At 47.1% G+C, this 17,367-nt stretch overlaps 2 protein-coding genes across 4 annotated transcripts; one reads left to right on the plus strand and one right to left on the minus strand.

Moving 5' to 3' along the window:
• Nucleotides 1-1,222: 1,222 nt before the first annotated feature.
• Cenpo (centromere protein O) lies at nt 1,223-13,780 on the minus strand. The gene is made up of 8 exons (XM_059248471.1): nt 13,306-13,780; nt 13,049-13,176; nt 10,647-10,813; nt 4,682-4,799; nt 3,373-3,632; nt 2,142-2,313; nt 1,796-1,801; nt 1,223-1,501 (listed from the first exon to the last, which is right to left on the minus strand). Exons 2-8 carry the CDS (start codon nt 13,092-13,094, stop codon nt 1,371-1,373), a joined length of 900 nt encoding a protein of 299 aa, XP_059104454.1. The 5' UTR covers nt 13,095-13,176; nt 13,306-13,780; the 3' UTR covers nt 1,223-1,370.
• Ptrhd1 (peptidyl-tRNA hydrolase domain containing 1) lies at nt 13,520-16,354 on the plus strand. Of its 3 annotated transcripts, none has more exons than XM_059248470.1 (2): nt 13,520-13,786; nt 16,020-16,354. In XM_059248470.1, the coding sequence occupies exons 1-2, from the start codon at nt 13,535-13,537 to the stop codon at nt 16,188-16,190; spliced, it is 423 nt and encodes a 140-aa protein (XP_059104453.1). In that variant the 5' UTR covers nt 13,520-13,534; the 3' UTR covers nt 16,191-16,354. The 3 variants fall into 3 exon arrangements, 1 of the variants encoding a protein (XP_059104453.1); XR_009375725.1 differs by lacking the exon at nt 13,520-13,786 and adding an exon at nt 13,800-13,884 and having other exon boundaries at nt 16,020-16,131; XR_009375726.1 differs by lacking the exon at nt 13,520-13,786 and adding an exon at nt 13,894-14,139 and having other exon boundaries at nt 16,020-16,134.
• Nucleotides 16,355-17,367: the final 1,013 nt, after the last annotated feature.

The following is a 17,367-nucleotide window of genomic DNA, read 5'->3' on the forward strand; positions in this document are numbered from 1 at the left end:
ATGAGGAGAGCTCCATGGGCGGGGGGCGGGCTGCCTCCTCCGGTCCAGTTAGGTCAGTGGCCCTTACCCCGACGTTCCTGATAATCTTGAATGGTTCTTCTGGAACCCATGTCACCTTAGTCACGAGAGCAGAAAGTGCAATATTTCCTGTCACCTGGGAGGGGGAGGGGGGCGATTTCTGAAAGAAAAATATATGAACAGATCTTCTACATTTATATTTTTAACCTGTTTAAGAACAACCTTCCGACATTGCCTTGTCTTCTGAGCTCTTGCTACAGCCGCCTTCGCTACTGCTTCAACGGAGAGTCTGCAGGTGTTGATCAAGAACAGGACTGTTTTATTAAAAGCTTTACTCAACTTGATGGCGCCGGTGTGGCAATTCTGTTACCGCGACACCTCCTCCCCCACCCACCATGTGCCTAGAGGGCGGAAACTGGACTGAACCTTTTATTCTAAGCCTCCGTAGGGTGACCCATGGGGCTTATCCCTCCTATAGTCTTCCTGGAGTTTGTTGGAGCTCCCATACACGGAGATTTCCAGGAAGCAGCTAGTTCCGAGTGAGGCCCAAATGCTGGGCCTGTGGAGGATCAAGGTCTGTCTTGGGACTAGCAGAGGAGAAACAGGAATTGTAACAGGAGAACGTGACCAGCAGATAGGTCTAAACAGATGTTAAGAAGTTCTACCAAGGAGCAATGCATGCTGCACACCCGACAGCCATGGTTAGAAGGAAAAGGGATGTTAAGAGCATTTAGGAACAGAAAGAGGATGGGACAGACAGCCAGGCCTGGAGCGTGCAGGAGCAGACGACAGGGGAGGGTCCACTGACTGATGTGCAGATTTCTAACACTGCTTTCTCCAAGTGACTTCATGCCTTCAGCTCTCCACCCAGATAATTTAGGAAACTATTAAATACAAAGAACCCCTAATTACCAAAAGTACTTTCTCCCATCAAACAGTGACCTAGAACATGCTACTCCAAAGCAGGGGTTAAACACTTTCCCTTCTGAACTACATGCCCTATCATAGATTTATAGCTCCCACAGAAGCTAGAGATGCCGACAAAAGGTCTTCAGTTACCCCTAATTGAGCTGATTCTCAGCAAGAATATAAACATATGAGCCAATCAAGCGGTACTAAGAGAGGAAGAGATGCTCTGGAGTACTGTACCGAGTGATCAGGCAATCAAGGAGAACTGTCCAAGTCGCCCAGTGTCCACAGACAGGAACTCAACAAGCGACGAAGTGGGTGTCTAGTCTCATGGCAAGGGTGGTGTCCAGGCAAGCATCCGCTCTGCACAGCTTTGTTGACAGGTCCTGGACTGCAGGCAGCACGAACCGATTCACTTCGGATGTATCCCCAATAGCAGTTTTTCAGGAGACTAGGCTCAAATCCAGCCTTTCAACTGGTTTGGAAAATGAAGCGAACACCTGGTGCAGGGGCTTGGCTCGGAAGAGCATTTCATGGGACGTTCTGAGCTCTTCCCAACGAGCGGACGATGCTGCTGCCGCCAAAGGAAAAGGTTCTGTCAAGCTCATTAATCCAACCCGAGGAATCAGAACCAGGTCACCACTCTTCCAGACCCATGTGACTTTTTAGTTTCCTCTAGCTCTGGAGAGCCTGGCTGCTCCTTACCAGAACAAGGTCATTTTGAGAATAGGAACTTAGGAAAAAATAGAGACTAGAACAACCTAAAACCCGTGGGTGTGAAGCTTGTAGCATCATCAGTTACTGCCCATGTCAGATTATTATGGTTCCTACACAAGTGAAAACAAGTCTCCTGGCTAACCCTGAAAACCCACCCCTTACAGAATATACTCTAGAGGGCTAAGTGTCCGCTAACTTCATCACAGACAACCCCAGGACTCTGCCTGAGTTGTCTATCTGGGGGGAGGGGGGGCACACGCCCATGAAAACAAGAATTCTGGCTAATCTGGGAAAGGCAAGGAATGTGGAAAACTAAGATAATGATGCTTGGCATTTACAAAGAAGAGCTGTAGAACAAATTCTCTTTGTATCTTAGAACATCTCTAGCGTGTGAAAAGAAGGGACTGTAAGTGGTCCACTTGATGTTACTCTACACAGTTCCCTCCATTTGCTTAAACTAGAGGACGCGGTTTCTTCAGGGGCATCATTCCTCGTACCTGCACACGTCACGGTGACGTCTGTGGGGACAGTTGCTGTGAGGTCCTCATACAGCAATCTGGCACTGAAGGAGGAGGTCTGGCGCTCGTGATCCACTTTATAGGTAAATGACAGCAAGTTGCACAGGGCGTTTCTCTGCAAAGGTCCAGTGAGGAAGGCGCTGAAGTCAGTCTGGCGGGGCAAGGCACAAAGAGAGGGTGTGACCATGACTGCTCCACAGGCACCTTGTGGTGTGGGGCAACCTCTCCAGCCCGACATACACAAAATCTTGTCTCAAAGGGACAAAAGTCCATCGAGAGTCTGGTGGGAAGTACTTCAGTGAACGATGAGGGAACAGAGGGAGTTTCACTGAGACTATCTTCTATGGAAAGACATTTTCTTTAATTGATACCCGGTCAGAGGTGGAACTGCCCAGCTACAGAGGTCACTTCCTTCCTTTGTATTTACTTCCTGCCTCTGGTTCCCACCCTTAGAAGTCAGGCTAGCGTTCAGGAGAAGACAATCAGCAGTCCTCTATGGTACTGGACATCTGCACTTAGGGTCAGCACAACATTGAGCATAGAACATCAGAGCTCAAAATCCTTGCTGAATTAACAGCATGGCAACTCCGTCTTGTGATAAAAATGTGAGGGTCACCATTAGGAATGGGATCCTGTAACCAGACCTGTCCTTCAACATCACTGAGAGTTGCAAAAGGGTGTGAAATAAAGAGGGAACTTGCTTTAGGTTCAGGCACAAGGCCTCCAGCCTTGCAAAAAATAAATTTATATATAAATAATAAAAACAAAATCAGCTATGCTGGCACACACTTGTAATCCCAGCATTTAGGAGGCAGAGACCAGTATATTGGCCCAAGTTCAAGACCAGCTAAGATTGAAGAACTCTGTATCAAAAATAAATCTTTAAGAAAGCACGCTCTTAGCCAAGTGGTGGTGGTGCAAGCCTTTAATCCCAGTACTCGGGAGGCAGAGGCAGGAGGATCTCTGTGTCTACAAGGTTTCAGGACAGCCTGAGCTGTTATACAGAAAAACCTGTTTTTTGTTTTTTGAGCTGAGGATCGAACCCAGGGCCTTGTGCTTGACCACTGAGCTAAATCCCCAACCCAAGAAACCTGTTTTAAAAGAAAAAAAAAAAAAAAAGAAAAAGAAAAAGAAAAAGAAAGCATATTCTGTCTTCCTTTTAAGTCTGTCATGGGCAATAAAATGGGACACAAAATCCCTACACAAATACCTCCAGTTGGTCTGTCTGGTACTTCCTCCCCGAGTAGGCGTTCAGGTACTCGCAGAGACAGAACAGGAAGCGCTGGATATCAGTCTGTAGGTATGCTGTGGCTATCTTTTCTAGAGGGATGAAGGCTGGGATGGAATGGTGGTGTATCCGGAGTGGCTTCCCTATGACGAGGTCGACAAAGTAGGACTCCAGTAGGTTCCCTTCAAAGGCAGTGCTAATGCACACACAGACTCCACGGCTGGTCAGCTTCCCGCTGAGCCCTGGGCAGACAGAGAGAGACAACACCTCTCAGATGCCCATCACAGGTCGTGGGCTGCTGTCTGGGCACTCTAGCAGCCTGCAGACGGCCTGGTACATTAACACACAATGTGCACAGTGCCAGCCAAATAAAAGGCATCAGACACTCCACCCCACCCCCTGCTGTGAGTGTTCACATGAGCCCAAGTGGTTAAAGTTATGGAAGGATGGGGAAGTGAGAAGACACCCTAATATCAAATACTGAGGGAAAAATGAGAGAATTTTATTCTGTGTATTCTTTATAGTCCCTGGCTTCTAGTTTATGATAGTCCTCAGTCTATTCTTCTCAGTCCTCTGTGGCACCGATGAAAAACAAACTCCTATTTATGATGTAACAGATTTGAAGCTGAAACCACTCCCATAACACAGGCAAGCGGGAAACCTTCCTAACGCTGCAGCCCCCCTTTAAGACAGTTCCTCATGTGTGGTCACCCCAGCCATGACATTATTTTCACTGCTACTTCATAACTGCAATTTTGCTACTGTTTTGAATCATAAATATCTGACACGCAACCCCTGTGAAAGGGTTGTTCAACCCCTCTCCCTAAAAGGGGGTCACGACTCACAGGTTGAGAACTACTGTAGTAGAAGGTCTAGCAAATGAATATCATGAAAAGAAGTAGTTTCAGCCAGCCACCAATCTTTTACTGTCTAAGGAGGCTGATCTTCAGGTGGACAGGCCTACAAAGCAGCATGCCAGCTTGTGTGTGTATGGCGGGGTGAGCAAGTAAGTTCTCAGGAACCAAGTCTGGCCTAATAATACATACAGCTAGCCAACTAAGAACAGTCTAGCCGGGTGGTGGTGGCACATGCCTTTAATCCCAGCACTCGGGAGGCAGAGCCAGGTGGATCTCTGTGAGTTCGAGGCCAGCCTGGGCTACAGAACAAGTTCCAGGACAGGCACCAAAACAACAAGGAGAAACCCTGTCTCGGAAAAACTTTAGTTTAAAAAAAAAAAAAAAAAAAAGAAAAAAGAAAAGAAAGAAAAAGTCAGATCAGAACAAAGGCCTACCTGTAAACCGATAGGCCTGCAGAATGGCTTTCACGTTTCTCCATTGCCTTTCCAGAACCTCCTGCTCACTGATCTCCACTGTTTGGTTTAAGTCTTCATTGGCCGAAGATGCTTTTACCTACAGGATATGCAGCAAAGCTGACTGGTTACAACAGGGCACCACAGGTCTCGGCCACCATTTGACTGTATGAAAACAGGGCAGCTTCTCTATTCTGTAAGGCATCTGTGACCACTCAGTGGTGCTGTGATGGACAGCAGAGGGAGAGGATGGAGGTCAGGATGTGAGGAATCGGAGTGGAAACTGCCAGCTAATGAACCAGGGTTCTGACGGGAATGGACAAGACGGCAGGGGAGCGAGAAAAGGGTGTGAACAAAGTCTAGGATGAGCGCAGGGTGGACAAGACAGACGGCAAGGCAAAGCTGGGAGAGCTGGTCGGGGCCAGACTGGAGGGTTTCGGGGCCAGGACGCACACTCACACTGCAGCTACCTTTTCCTGAGGTAAGTGTGCAAGCGGGTGAGCAGCTACCTTTTCCTGGGGTAAGTGTGCAAGCGGGTGAGCAGCTACCTTTTCCTGGGGTAAGTGTGCAAGCGGGTGAGCAGCTACCTTTTCCTGAGGTAAGTGTGCAAGCGGGTGAGCAGCTACCTTTCCCTGAGGTAAGTGTGCAAAAGGATGAGCAGCTACCTTTTCCTCGGAGGTAAGTGTGCAAGCGGGTGAGCTACACCAGCGAACAGAAAACGGTCTGAAGGCATTATCGAAACCCACACAGGATTGGGAAGATAAACACCACCAACCAAGTGCTTTTGAAGAAGCTGGCTCTCCTGCAGGCCCCCTTGACTCGGAGCATGCGCTGAGCATGCGCTCATCTGCATTTCAAGGTGTACTTTCACTGTGTGGGGGACCACGGAAGACCAACCCTACCAGGGTAGCCAAGATCCCACCAGGAAGGGAACCCACATCCACACACACACGGTCTGTCCTGGCACTTGCTAAGTCCAGACCTGCACGTGTGTGGCTGGGGTCTAAGAAACGTCACAAAAAGAACCTGCTAATGGTTATAAGGCGAAGCAGAAGACAGACCTGTCCCCAGCACACTTTCAAACTTGTGACTGGGGAAGGGCTGCACCCTAGGACTAAGGACAAAGGAGAACTAGACCACCTCAGCAGCCGTGTGCTAGCCACCTGCTGGGAAGCCAAAACTCAAGTCTCTGGAGGAGGGTAATCTAACTCAGGACCCTTCTAATGTTTTTCTCATACTCATCACTAGGAAAAATTAGCAAGCATACTACATTGATTGGTGGTTCTGTCCACTTGACAATCTAGAGCACCAGTTCTCCACCTGTGGGTCGTGACCCCGGGGTGTGTGTGTGTGTGTGTGTGTGTGTGTGTGTGTGTGTGTGTGTCAAATGACCCTCTCACAGGGGTCACCTAAGACCACCAGAAAACACAGATATTTTCATTATGATTCATAACAGTAGCAAAATTACAGTTATGAAGTAGCAACAAAATAATTTTATGGTTGGAGTCACCACAACATGAGGAACTGCATGAAAGGGTCGCAGCTTTGGGAAGGTTGAGAACCACTGCTATAATGGAAGAGAAAAGGGCTCATGGGTTCCTACACCTTCCTAAGGATTATACACCATGATTGATGGGGGATGGAGAGACGTTTTCTTCAGTGACAGAGCCACTGGTAAGGTGCACATACTTTTGGAAACAAACCCTTACCCATAACCTTAGAAGCAACCCAATGAAAGCCACTGGGTCACTGCCTTGAAAAATAAAACAAAAAACCATGGAAGTAGAAGGGAACAGGTTGGGAAAAGGGCCTAAGGGTGGGAGTGGGGACAAAGGGTAAGGGAGTACTCTATACACACACATGAAAATGTCAGAATGAAATGCATATGTGTAATTAACAGATGCTAGAAAAAACACCAAAAAAGAAACAATATTAAGAAAAGGTGATTAAGCCAGGTGGTGGTGGTGCACACTTTTAATCCCAGCACTCGAGAGGCAGAGCTAGGCGGATCTCTGCGAGTTCGAGGCCAGCCTGGTCTACAGAGTGAGTTTCAGGACAGGACAGGCACCAAAACTACAGAGAAATCCTGTCTCAAAAAACCAAAAAACAAACAAACAAACAAAAAAAAAAAAAAAAAAAAAAAGAAAGGGTGGTTAAATGAAACAGGTATTTTTTAAAATATTTATTAAAACAAGCATGAAAGCAAAAGTAAGATTGGAAAATCAGTATAGATCTGTTACAGGAAAACATTCATACAAACTAAAACAAAACAAAAAAACCCACAATTCCTGGGAATCCCAGAAACATAGCAAAGAATGCCACTGATGCATTACTTGAAATGATAATATGGTCACATTTTTCAATAAATGAAAAACTTCAAGTATGAATTTAAGCATCACCAAGCCAAATAAATATCATACCTGACCTCATTATGACATAAAACTCTCAAACATCAAAGACAGAGACTATAACGCTGAAGAAAAAAAAAAAAAAAAAGAAAGAAAGAAAGAAAAAGGAACCACACGCAAACAAGAATATCACCTAATAAGATTAATGCTTAATCTTGAAAACGTGGGCCTGGAGATATAGATGACATCCTTAAGCATGAACAAAAATGATGTCCAACTTAATATAAGGTCAAAGGTATTTCTTTTTTTTTTTTTTTTTTTGAGATGGGGTCTATCACGTGGCTCTGGTTGTCCAGGAACTCACTCTGTAACCCAGGCTGGCCTCAAACTCACAGAGATCCACCTGCCTCTGCCTCAAGAGTGCTGGGTTTAAAGGTGTGCGCCATACCTGGCCTTCAAATGTATACAACAAAACACTCAGGAACATCTAAAAGACAAAACCACACACTTCAGGGTTACCAAACTACAAACAGCTTGTGTCACGACAGCCAGGCTGGTCCTGAACTCTGGATCTTTCTCTCTTAATCTCTCAAGTGTTAGCAATACCATGCCTGTGCCACCATGACCAGCAGGGTGCTTTTTTAAAACTAGGTTTAGGGCTGGAGAGATGGCTCAGTGGTTAAGAGCACTAGATGCTCTTCCAGAGGACCTGGGTTCAATTCCCAGCAACCACATGGTGGCTCACAACCATCCATAATGAGATCTGGTGCCCTCTTCTGGTGTGCAGGCATACATGCAGACAGAACACTGTATACATAGTAAATAAATCTTTAAAATTAGACTTAACCAGCTCACACCATGCCCATTTTACACATCTTTCATACAAAAAAGAGCAGAGCTATGTAGCTGCTACAGACATCACAGCCTAAAATACCTGCTCCTCAAAATATAAGGCCAGCTGTTAAACAGACCAATGGAACCAAACAGAATCCAGACAGGACCAACTAGACTACCATATCATGAGACAAGTGATCTTTTCAAGATGTTCTGTTTGGAGGCATACTGGCAGACGGTGGAGGTAAGCATGAACTATCTCTGAAAGATGAAAGGAAGTATAAAATAACAGAGCCCCACCATTACTGTGTTAGATGAAGACTTATGAAACAAAAACTCAAAACTCACCTCCACTTACAGAGCGTGGAAGGCAAGCCATAGTCTAAAGGACTCAAACCCAAAATACGTAAAGGAAAAACAAATCCTAGTTGATGACATTTATTTACTTACTTCAAAGGCTGTAAGAAGAATGCTTGGAAGACTCAGGAATCTCACTCACACAGGCATAGCACAGTGCTGAAGAGAGACTGATTCTAGGACCCACTGCGGACACCCAAATCTATGGATGCTCAAGTCCCCTGCCTAAAAAAGGCCAGAGTATTTGCATACAACCTCCACTTCTTGTACACTTTGAATTATCTGTAGATTATCAATAACACTTAATATTGTGTAAATATGCAATGTTATAAAAACACTTACATTTTGCTCTTTACAGAATGACAAGAAAAAAGTCAAATACTAAGTAAGTCCATAATAAGGTACTACTACACTCCACCATGATGACAAACCTTTAAAACTGGCAATGCCACATCCTGGTAAAGCACTCTCCCTTCAGCACCCCACATTGGTCATTACAGCCCTAGAGCACAGCTGTTCAGCCCACAGACAGCATGTCCTGTCCCGGTGGTCAAACTCAAGTTTGCCACAAGGCCACCTCTTCATAATTGGGTTCAAGCAGCTGGGTTTGGGGACATAAGGACAGAGCTCTCCACTCTCTCCTGAATGGGGCCACTGTGATCTCAAATGCTATTTTATTTGTTTGTTTTCTGTTTTTTTCGAGACAGGGTTTCTGTGTTGTTTTGGTGCCTGTCCAGAAACTCACTCTGTAGCCCAGGCTGGCCTTGAACTCACAGAGATCTGCCTGCCTCTGCCTCCCAGTGCTGGGATTCAAGGCGTGTGCCACCACCTGGCGGAAAGCATTGTTTTTAATGTAACAAAAGCGACAAGAATGTCACAGCAGCAATCTTCATAATGACCCACATGGCGTCAACAGCGGAACAGGTAAACCGTAACAGTCAGGAAACAAAGCTGCCTCACAGCGGTGATGGTCTGAATCAGTCTCACAGACTGTACTCTTAGCAAAACAAGCAAGACAGGAGAGTTTATGGTCTACAGCTATACGGAGTTCAGGTGTGGCGGCCCTGTGAGGCTGAGCCAGGAAGACTGCATGGTCTAGTGTGGCCTGGGTCAGAGTGAATTCAGGCCAGGCTAAGGAGCAAGATCCAAAACACTGTTCAAAATCAGGTAAAACCTTTCTTTTCTTAAAGGTTTATTTATTTATTATGTATACAGTGCTCTGCCTGCACATATGTCTGCAGGCCAGAAGAGGGCACCAGATCTCAGTCCAGATGGTTGTGAGCCAACACGTGGTTGCTGAGAATTGAACTCATGACCCAGTTCTGGAAGAACAGCCAGTACTCTTAACCTCTGAGCCATCTCTCCTGCCCCCTGGTAAAACCACTCTTGGGGCCGGGCGGTGGTGGCGCACGCCTTTAATCCCAGCACTTGGGAGGCAGAGCCAGGTGGATCTCTGTGAGTTCGAGGCCAGCCTGGACTACCAAGTGAGTTCCAGGAAAGGCGCAAAGCTACACAGAGAAACCCTGTCTCGAAAAAAAAAAAAAAAAAAACCACTCTTGGTACCAGAAACTGGATCGGTGGTTACACCGAAAGGCATGATTAACAACAGGAGGCAAAAGGCTAATTCTGGGGTACTGGTACTATCCTAAGTTTCCACTTCCAGCAGAAAGCTGGCTGGATTCCCTTAAGATGCTCACCGGCCTCTCCACATTACATGTACTTTACTTCAGTAAAAAGCAAACTAAAGAAAAGGAGAAAGAGTGGGAAGGGAGGGAGGGAACCGGAGGGAAGGCTGGCCTTGGGTAACGATGGGCATCACGTGAGTGTGACGTTTTGTAACATTTTCTTGGCCCTGCAGGATTTAGTGGGAAAATGGAACTATTAAGAGACCCCCGAACTACTGTAATTATCCTAGGATCCAACCCACCTGGTAAGTGGTTTACCACGTGTGTTGATAATACTTAATGTATGGCAGAGGAGAAGTACAGACAGCAGAAAGGACCACTTGACAGATCTGTTGACCGGACTTCAGCTAGAGTGGACACCAGAAAGAAGGGATGGCCGGTGTTCACTGTGAAATTCTGAGACCGGGTGACAGAACATTGGCACCAATGGGAAAATGACAAACGACTTAGATCTGCTGAGGCTGAGGTACCAGGTCAGGTGTCTGTGAGAGAAGGCAGGGGGCTGTTACGAAGAGCTCTCCTGCCTCTTCATCGCCACCTGACGATTATTAGTCAACAGGCCTGGCTCTATCTCCGCAGGTCTGACTATTTGAAGAGAATCAAAGACTTGAACGCATTCCGGCATGATCCCGAGTAAAGCATGTGATCCCTCCCGGTTTACAGATCTGGGGATCGTAGCTGATCCTCACACCCCCGGAGAGCCCACGAGGCTTTTCTACTCACTCTGGCTTGCCGTCCCTTCACTTCAGCCCTCAGCTGATCTCGCTGTCTCTGCAGTTCCTGAATCTTGGCTCTAAGAGAATGTTCCTTTGTGGGAACGGCCGGCTCTTCAGACTTTCTATCCCATCTGTTCATCTGGGCCTCTAGTCTTTCCAGGTGAGCTAAAACACCTAAGAAAATGGAAAAAAAAAAAAAAAAAAGACTTCACAATCGGACAAGGGTTTAACTGGCAAAACGCACACACCAAGAAGTAATGGTTTGCGGTGCCACACTCTGACCCAAAGCAGCAACTTTGGGAGGAAAGCGCTGCTTCACCTTACAGGTTCCGTCCATCATGGGGAGGAGTCATAGAAACCGACGGCAGGAACTGTTGGAGGAACTCTTGCTCAGTTTGCTTTCTTAGACAACCAGAACCATCTGCCTGGGGGGGTGACAGGAACTCAGGGTGGGAACTGAAGCAGAGACCATGGAGGAACACACTTCCTGACTTGCTTTCTCCTGCTCAGCCAGCTGTCAGACACAACCCAGGACCACCTGCCCAGGGGCCGTTCCACCCACAGTGGGGTAGGCCCTCCTCCATCTATTAGCAATAAAAATTAAAAAAAAAAAATGTCCTAAAGAAATGCCCACGGACCAATCTGATGAGGTCATTCCTCAGCTGAGGTTCCCTCTTCATAGGTGTACCAAGTTGACAAACCAAAAACAGTCACCAAAATAGATGTCTCATTTAACTAGGATTTGGGAGCCAGGTAAACTGTTAAATAAGATATTTGCCCTCAATTTATTTATTCATTGAGACAGGACCTCTGCTATATGGCTGGCCTTGAACTCACAGAGATTCACCTGCCTCTACCAGAGTGCTGGGATTAAAGGTGTGGGCCACCCACCTGCCATAAATTTATAAAACCGGAGGACCAGACAAGCAAACCAGAGACCATCAACCTCTCTGTTGAACACTGGTGTAAAAGCACTCCCTAATCAGGACACTTATTTAAAGGGAACAGGAGACTCTGGTCTGCCTACTGCTTGCTTTGTGGGGAGCAACAGCACTTCTCTAAGCCTGTTTATCACAGAAGCACATGTACAGGGTGGAAAAGGACAAGCCTCAATAGCTTTACCACAGACACATGAAATCTCCCTGTAGAAGTCCCGTGCTTCTGACATTAAGACCCCGTAACTGGGTTCCTAAAGCAGATCCAGTATCCACTTTGCAGGGTTCACAAGAATATACAGACACAAAAATCTGCTCACTTGCCTTGGGACAGCCCACACTTAGCTCATTCACCTATGAGCTAAGTCAAGGCTAGACATCAATTACTAGTGTCTATCTCATTTAAAAAAAAAAAAAACTTGCACAAGATCAAAAGACCCACAATATGCAGCACCATTACATTTCACCTGCTTTTCTTATGCACTCACTGACGCCTGTCTTATTTCCCCAGGCGCCTCAGCACAGGTGTTACCACTTTTCTCTGCTGTATCCCGTTCCTCTCCAGGCTCATACAACCAAAAGCCGCAATGACCAGGCAGAGGGAGAAAACCCACACGGCACTAGCCAAATGTTTCCATCTTTTGGATGTCAGAGTTGACAGGCAGACTGTTGGAGCACCTGACCAGGCTAGGTCTGCTCAGCGTTCACAGACTTTCACGTGTGACTTGTCTTAGACAGATAGACAGAAGTGGTAGAGGATCACTGTAGCGTTCCAGGCCAACTTGGGATACACACACAGTCATTTAGTTCTAGACCAGGGCTTTTCAACCCTCCTGGTGCTTCCACCTTTTAACACAGTTCCTCATGTTGGGGTGACCCCCCCAATCATAAAATTATTTTCGTTGCTACTTCATAGCTGTAATTTTGCTACTGTTATGAATCGGAATGTAAATAATTTTGGAGACGGAGGTTTGTCGAGGGAGTCGTGACCCACAGGTTGAGAACCATCATCCAGAGGATGGGTCCCATGCGACAGCAGGTTTTTCTTTTCTTTTCTTTTTTTTTTTTTTTGGTTTTTCGAGACAGAGTTTCTCTGTGTAGCTTTGCGCCTTTCCTAGATCTCGCTCGGTAGACCAGGCTGGCCTCGAACTCAAAAAGATCCACCTCTCTGCCTCCCGAGTGCGCAGCACAGTTTTAACACATTAAGTCATCAAACTCACTTTTAAGTTTCTAAGTAACAATTTCAACCCACGTGTCGTTTATTACCTCACATTAAAAATTTAAAAGAAAGGAGGGAAAGAGGGAGGAAGAAACTGAAGCAGAACTATAAAGTAACGTGCCCAAATCACAGGCAGAGCCCTGACTCAAACCCGTATCTAATCAACAAGGTAATGGCCCACTGCGGCCCCAACTCTGTAACAAGGTCTGGAAAGAGCTCTTGCTGCGGAACAGGGAAAGCCAACCCTCTCAATACCTCCTTTGCACTCTCCGCCTTGACACAAAGAATTCGCAGACTCCATCTCCTCTTTCGCGTCTCAAGTGCTTTTTCCTACGAAGCTGGCCGGACAGGGCAAGTTGAACCCGGACCCAAACGCCCTTTCCCTGTAAACAGGAAGAGACAAACAATCATCTCTCTATTGCCACTCGGGGAAACCCTGACGGTCCCGGGATAAACAAGGTGTCCCCGCCCGCCTCCCTTGCCTTGTCCTTGTCAGATGTGTCCACGCCTACCTCACCGCCGTGGCCACTCCGATGCAGCCGGGCTTCCCCGCGAACACCGAAGGAGCTGTGCAGGACGGCTACTCCGTCTACCGCCGAGTCTTGCTTCCTCTTCAGGATCCAGTTTAAGAATTCCCGCCCAGGGCGTTCTTCAAAAACGCAACCCACCGACCCCAGCATGCTTTGCGCTTTCCGCCGTACAAAAACATGGCGGCGCCCACGGCTCCACCCATATCCCAGCATGCACCGCAGAGTAGGCTCGGCCATTCAGATGGTCAGGAAGATGGCAGGCTCTGGGGCGGAGCCGCAGATCCTTGTACAGTACTTAGTGTTACGAAAGGACCTAGCGCAGGCTCCTTTCTCCTGGCCCACGGGCGCACTGGTAGCGCAGGCCTGTCACGCCGCCACCGCAGCCTTGCATCTTCACCGAGACCATCCGCACACGGTAGCGTACCTCCGGGAGCTGGGGCGCATGCGCAAGGTGGTTCTCGAGGTGAGTCGTCGGAGCGTAACCGGAAGGAAGTGAAGGGATGGGCGTGCAGAGGCCGGAAGTAGGTCTACTCGGGCCCAAACCTTGACTTCCGGGAGTAGGTACGGCAAGATAGTTGGAGTTTGGGGAACGGTCTGCGGCCTGAGCGGCTGCGCAGTGAACCTTCCCGGGAAGGGCGTGACTGCAACGAGCGGACATAAACCCCGCGTCGCAGGCGTCTCAGCACAAACGGGTTGTTCACGTGTCCCTTAGATTCCCTGGGAGGGCGGAGCTGGGGACGCGCGGTCCTTTCTACCTGTGCACCAGTAATGCCTTTTAAAGCTGTGCCTAAAAGTACCACTGCCTTAATAAACATGGTTAGTAAGGGAAATAGAGGCCGTTTGTTAAGAAGGAGAGAGGCGCTCGGTGAGCTGGGAAGAGGCCTGTATTTTTCAGAAGCTCTGCGCCTCCAGTCTCATGACCCTGCCATGTACATAGCACCTGCTTCTCTAGAGAGACAATTGTGCAAGAAAACACTTGTCAGGGCGTGAGAATGGAGGAACAGTGGCCAAAGGGACCACCGTGCCAACCTGCCTGTTTATATCCGCATTCAGCTTTGTGAGGGGTGCTTTCCCATCCAGGTGCCTTACACGCCTATTGGATCAACTTGAAATTTTTTAAAAAGATAATTAAAATTGTGTCTGTGTGTCTGTGTGTCTGTGTGTGGGTATATGCACATGAGTGCAAGTATGCTTGGAAGACAGAAGAGGGCGTAGGTTCTTCTGGAGCTGTAGTTACAGGCTGGGAGAGCAACCCATCGTGGGTACTGGGGAGCAAACTCTGGTCCTCTGTTAGAGCAGTAGTCCCTGGAGACTGAGCCATCTCTTCACCTCTGGGCTAACTCTTACCAGAAACCCTCCTGCTAGATCAAGGAGACATCCACCTCCACTTTCCCCAACCAGCCCCACACAGTGGAGACTTCTTCCTCTGGATTAGGCACAATCTACACCCAAACATCTGTTTTCACAGAGAGAGCCTTTATTAAGTAGGGAAGAAAAGGTAAAGTGACTGATTTCTGACTCCAGTGGAAAAAACAGTAGCAAATGACCTTGCAGGTGGGTTTTTTTTTTTTCTTTTTTTGAGATAGGGTTTCTTTGTGTAGCCTTGGCTGTCCTCGAACTCACAGAGATCTGCCTGGCTCTGCCTCCCGAGTGCTGGGATCAAAGGTGTGCACCACCACCGCCAGACCTCAGGTATAATTTTTAAGAAGAGAGAAAAGGGGAGGTCTGTGTTAGAATGGGCTAAGATGCAGTGGTATATTTTGATTGGGCATGATAATTAGGTGAACCAAAGGGGGATTTTGATTGCCGGACCTTAATACTTTGATAGCTGGACCTCGGTAGTCAGCCTCGGGTGGAGGAAGTGGCCAAATAAGGGAATGAACCTTGGTGGCTAGCTTTAGGAATGTAATATAAAGGTTTTTAGCAAGGCAGAGGGAATTGGGGAGAAGGGCAAGGCTTGCCAGAACCACATGCTTGAGTGGGCTAGTGCCCCTTCAGTAGATCTTCCTGAGATTTCAGAAAGTTGTTTCCATCCAGGTCAAGGGTTAGGCCGTAGATCCTATTCTGCTAACCAAAAAGCATATAATGGAGCAGATTAAAAAGAATTTAAGGAGAGCCGGATGGTGGTGGCTCATGCCTTTAATCTCAGCACTTGGGAGGCAGAGGCAGGCAGATCTCTGTGAGTTCGAGGCCAGCCTGATCTACAGAGTGAGATCCAAGACAGGTGCCAAAGCTACACAGAGAAACCCTGTCTCGAAAAACCAAAAAAATTAAAAAATAAAAAATAAAATAAATTAAACATTGAAATTAAAATATAGTTATCATTAAAAAAAAAAAAAGAATTAAAGGAGCCGGGCAGCAGTGGTGCACACCTTTGATCCCAGCACTTGGGAGACAGAGCCAGGCGGATCTCTGTGAGTTTGAGGCCAGCCTGGTCTACAGAACAGAATCCAGGACAGGTACCAAAACTGCACAGAGAAACCCTGTCTCAAACAAACAAGCAAGCAAGCAAACAAACAAAAAACAAGATCCTAAAGAGGAGTGGGAATAGCAAACCAGGGATGAAACTGATGCTATATAATTTTTCAGTGGAACCACATCTCTGGTTTCAGAGACCCTCCACCCACCAGGGACTACTGCTTTGACACTTCCTAACTGGGTCATTCAGTCTGGGTTTTGTGTTCTGCAACTTGTAGGCTGCTGATGAGACCACCTTGAAGGAGCTGGCTGAGGCCCTGCAGCAGAAGGACATCGACCACATGCTGTGGCTGGAGCAGCCAGAGAACATTGCCACGTGCATCGCCCTCAGGCCATACCCCAAGGAAGAAGTGAGCCAGTACTTGAAGAAGTTCCGATTGTTCAAGTGACTGCTGTTCCGGTAGAACTGGATGCCAGCTGGGTCAGGGAGCCAAATGTTCTCCATCCTGAAGCGCTGTGGACTCCTTTTAATGTTGATGTGCTCTTCCCCTCCAGTTATGATGGTTTCTTAAGAGCCAGCCCAAATTCAGATTAAAGCCATCATTAACAAGTACTTCCTATTATCTTAATTATTGCTACCAAGTTCAAGCGAGGGAAGTTGGTAAGCAGCAATATTATCTGTGGGGCATTGCTTAAACAGAAGATATATATATTTGGAATAATAGACCTCTTCTGATCACCCAGGTTTAACATGTTACCTATCCCATCCCCTCCTGCTTCCCTATCACTGGCCTCCAGTCTCTAGTAACAGAATGTTCCTATTCTTCCCCTCTTTGCTGCCTCATAAATTCAGTTAAACATACTCGCCTTCACAGTCTTTTTAAAAAATTTTTTTTGGTTCTTTTTCAAGACAGGGTTTCTCTGTGTAGTTCTGGTGCCTGTCCTGGATCTCGCTCTATAGACCAGGCTGGCCTCGAACTCACAGAGATCCACCTGGCTCTGCCTCCCGAGTGCTGGGATTAAAGGTGTGCGCCACCACCACCCAGCTACCTTTATAGTCTTACCAGCCAAAAATTATTCCCTCCTCTAAACATGTGAACATGACAGTACACTGTTCAAAATACTTCTGTAAACATGCGTACATGACAGCAGAAATTGAGTGAACACTTGTGAAGAAAGTTTATGGAATAATTTGTTCAGTAGATAGCTCTTACATGAGAGATGAAAGCCACAAGTGGGGTGACTCATCCTGTAATCCCTGCACTTGGGAGGCTGGGGCAGGGGGATTGTCTTGAGTTCAAGGCCATGCTGTGCTACTGAGCAAGACCCTGTCTCCAAAAGCTGAAAAGATTAAGGTGAGTGAGTTAGTCAACGCCCTATCCCTATAATGAAACATGTGGTGATTAACTTATGAAAAGAAAAGTCTTGCTTTGCCTGGCTGTTTTGGAGGTCCCAGGAGAAGACCAGGCCGACTGTGGCATTAGGTGGCCATTCTGGAGGGCAAAGGTGGGCAATGTGACAAACTACTTCTCCCCTCATAGCCAGAAAGCAGAAAACAAAGAAGAGGCTGGTACCCCAAAATTCCTTCAAGGATGTATTATCAGCTACCTAAAGACTTCCCACTAG

This window comes from Peromyscus eremicus, chromosome 22 (genome assembly GCF_949786415.1).
Source record: "Peromyscus eremicus chromosome 22, PerEre_H2_v1, whole genome shotgun sequence".
NCBI lineage: Eukaryota > Metazoa > Chordata > Mammalia > Rodentia > Cricetidae > Peromyscus > Peromyscus eremicus.

What these genes read in the sequence shown, in the direction of transcription:
- Cenpo (XM_059248471.1), bottom strand. Translation starts at nt 13,094, where the DNA reads ATGGAGTCTGCGAATTCTTTGTGTCAAGGCGGAGAGTGCAAAGGAG. An exon ending in TGAAGGGACGGCAAGCCAGA is followed by an intron (nt 4,800 to 10,646) that starts GTGAGTAGAAAA and finishes CATATCCTGTAG; the next exon opens with GTAAAAGCATCTTCGGCCAA. An exon ending in ACCAGACAGACCAACTGGAG is followed by an intron (nt 2,314 to 3,372) that starts GTATTTGTGTAG and finishes TTGCCCCGCCAG; the next exon opens with ACTGACTTCAGCGCCTTCCT.
- Ptrhd1 (XM_059248470.1), top strand. Translation starts at nt 13,535, where the DNA reads ATGCACCGCAGAGTAGGCTCGGCCATTCAGATGGTCAGGAAGATGGCA. An exon ending in TGCGCAAGGTGGTTCTCGAG is followed by an intron (nt 13,787 to 16,019) that starts GTGAGTCGTCGG and finishes TGCAACTTGTAG; the next exon opens with GCTGCTGATGAGACCACCTT.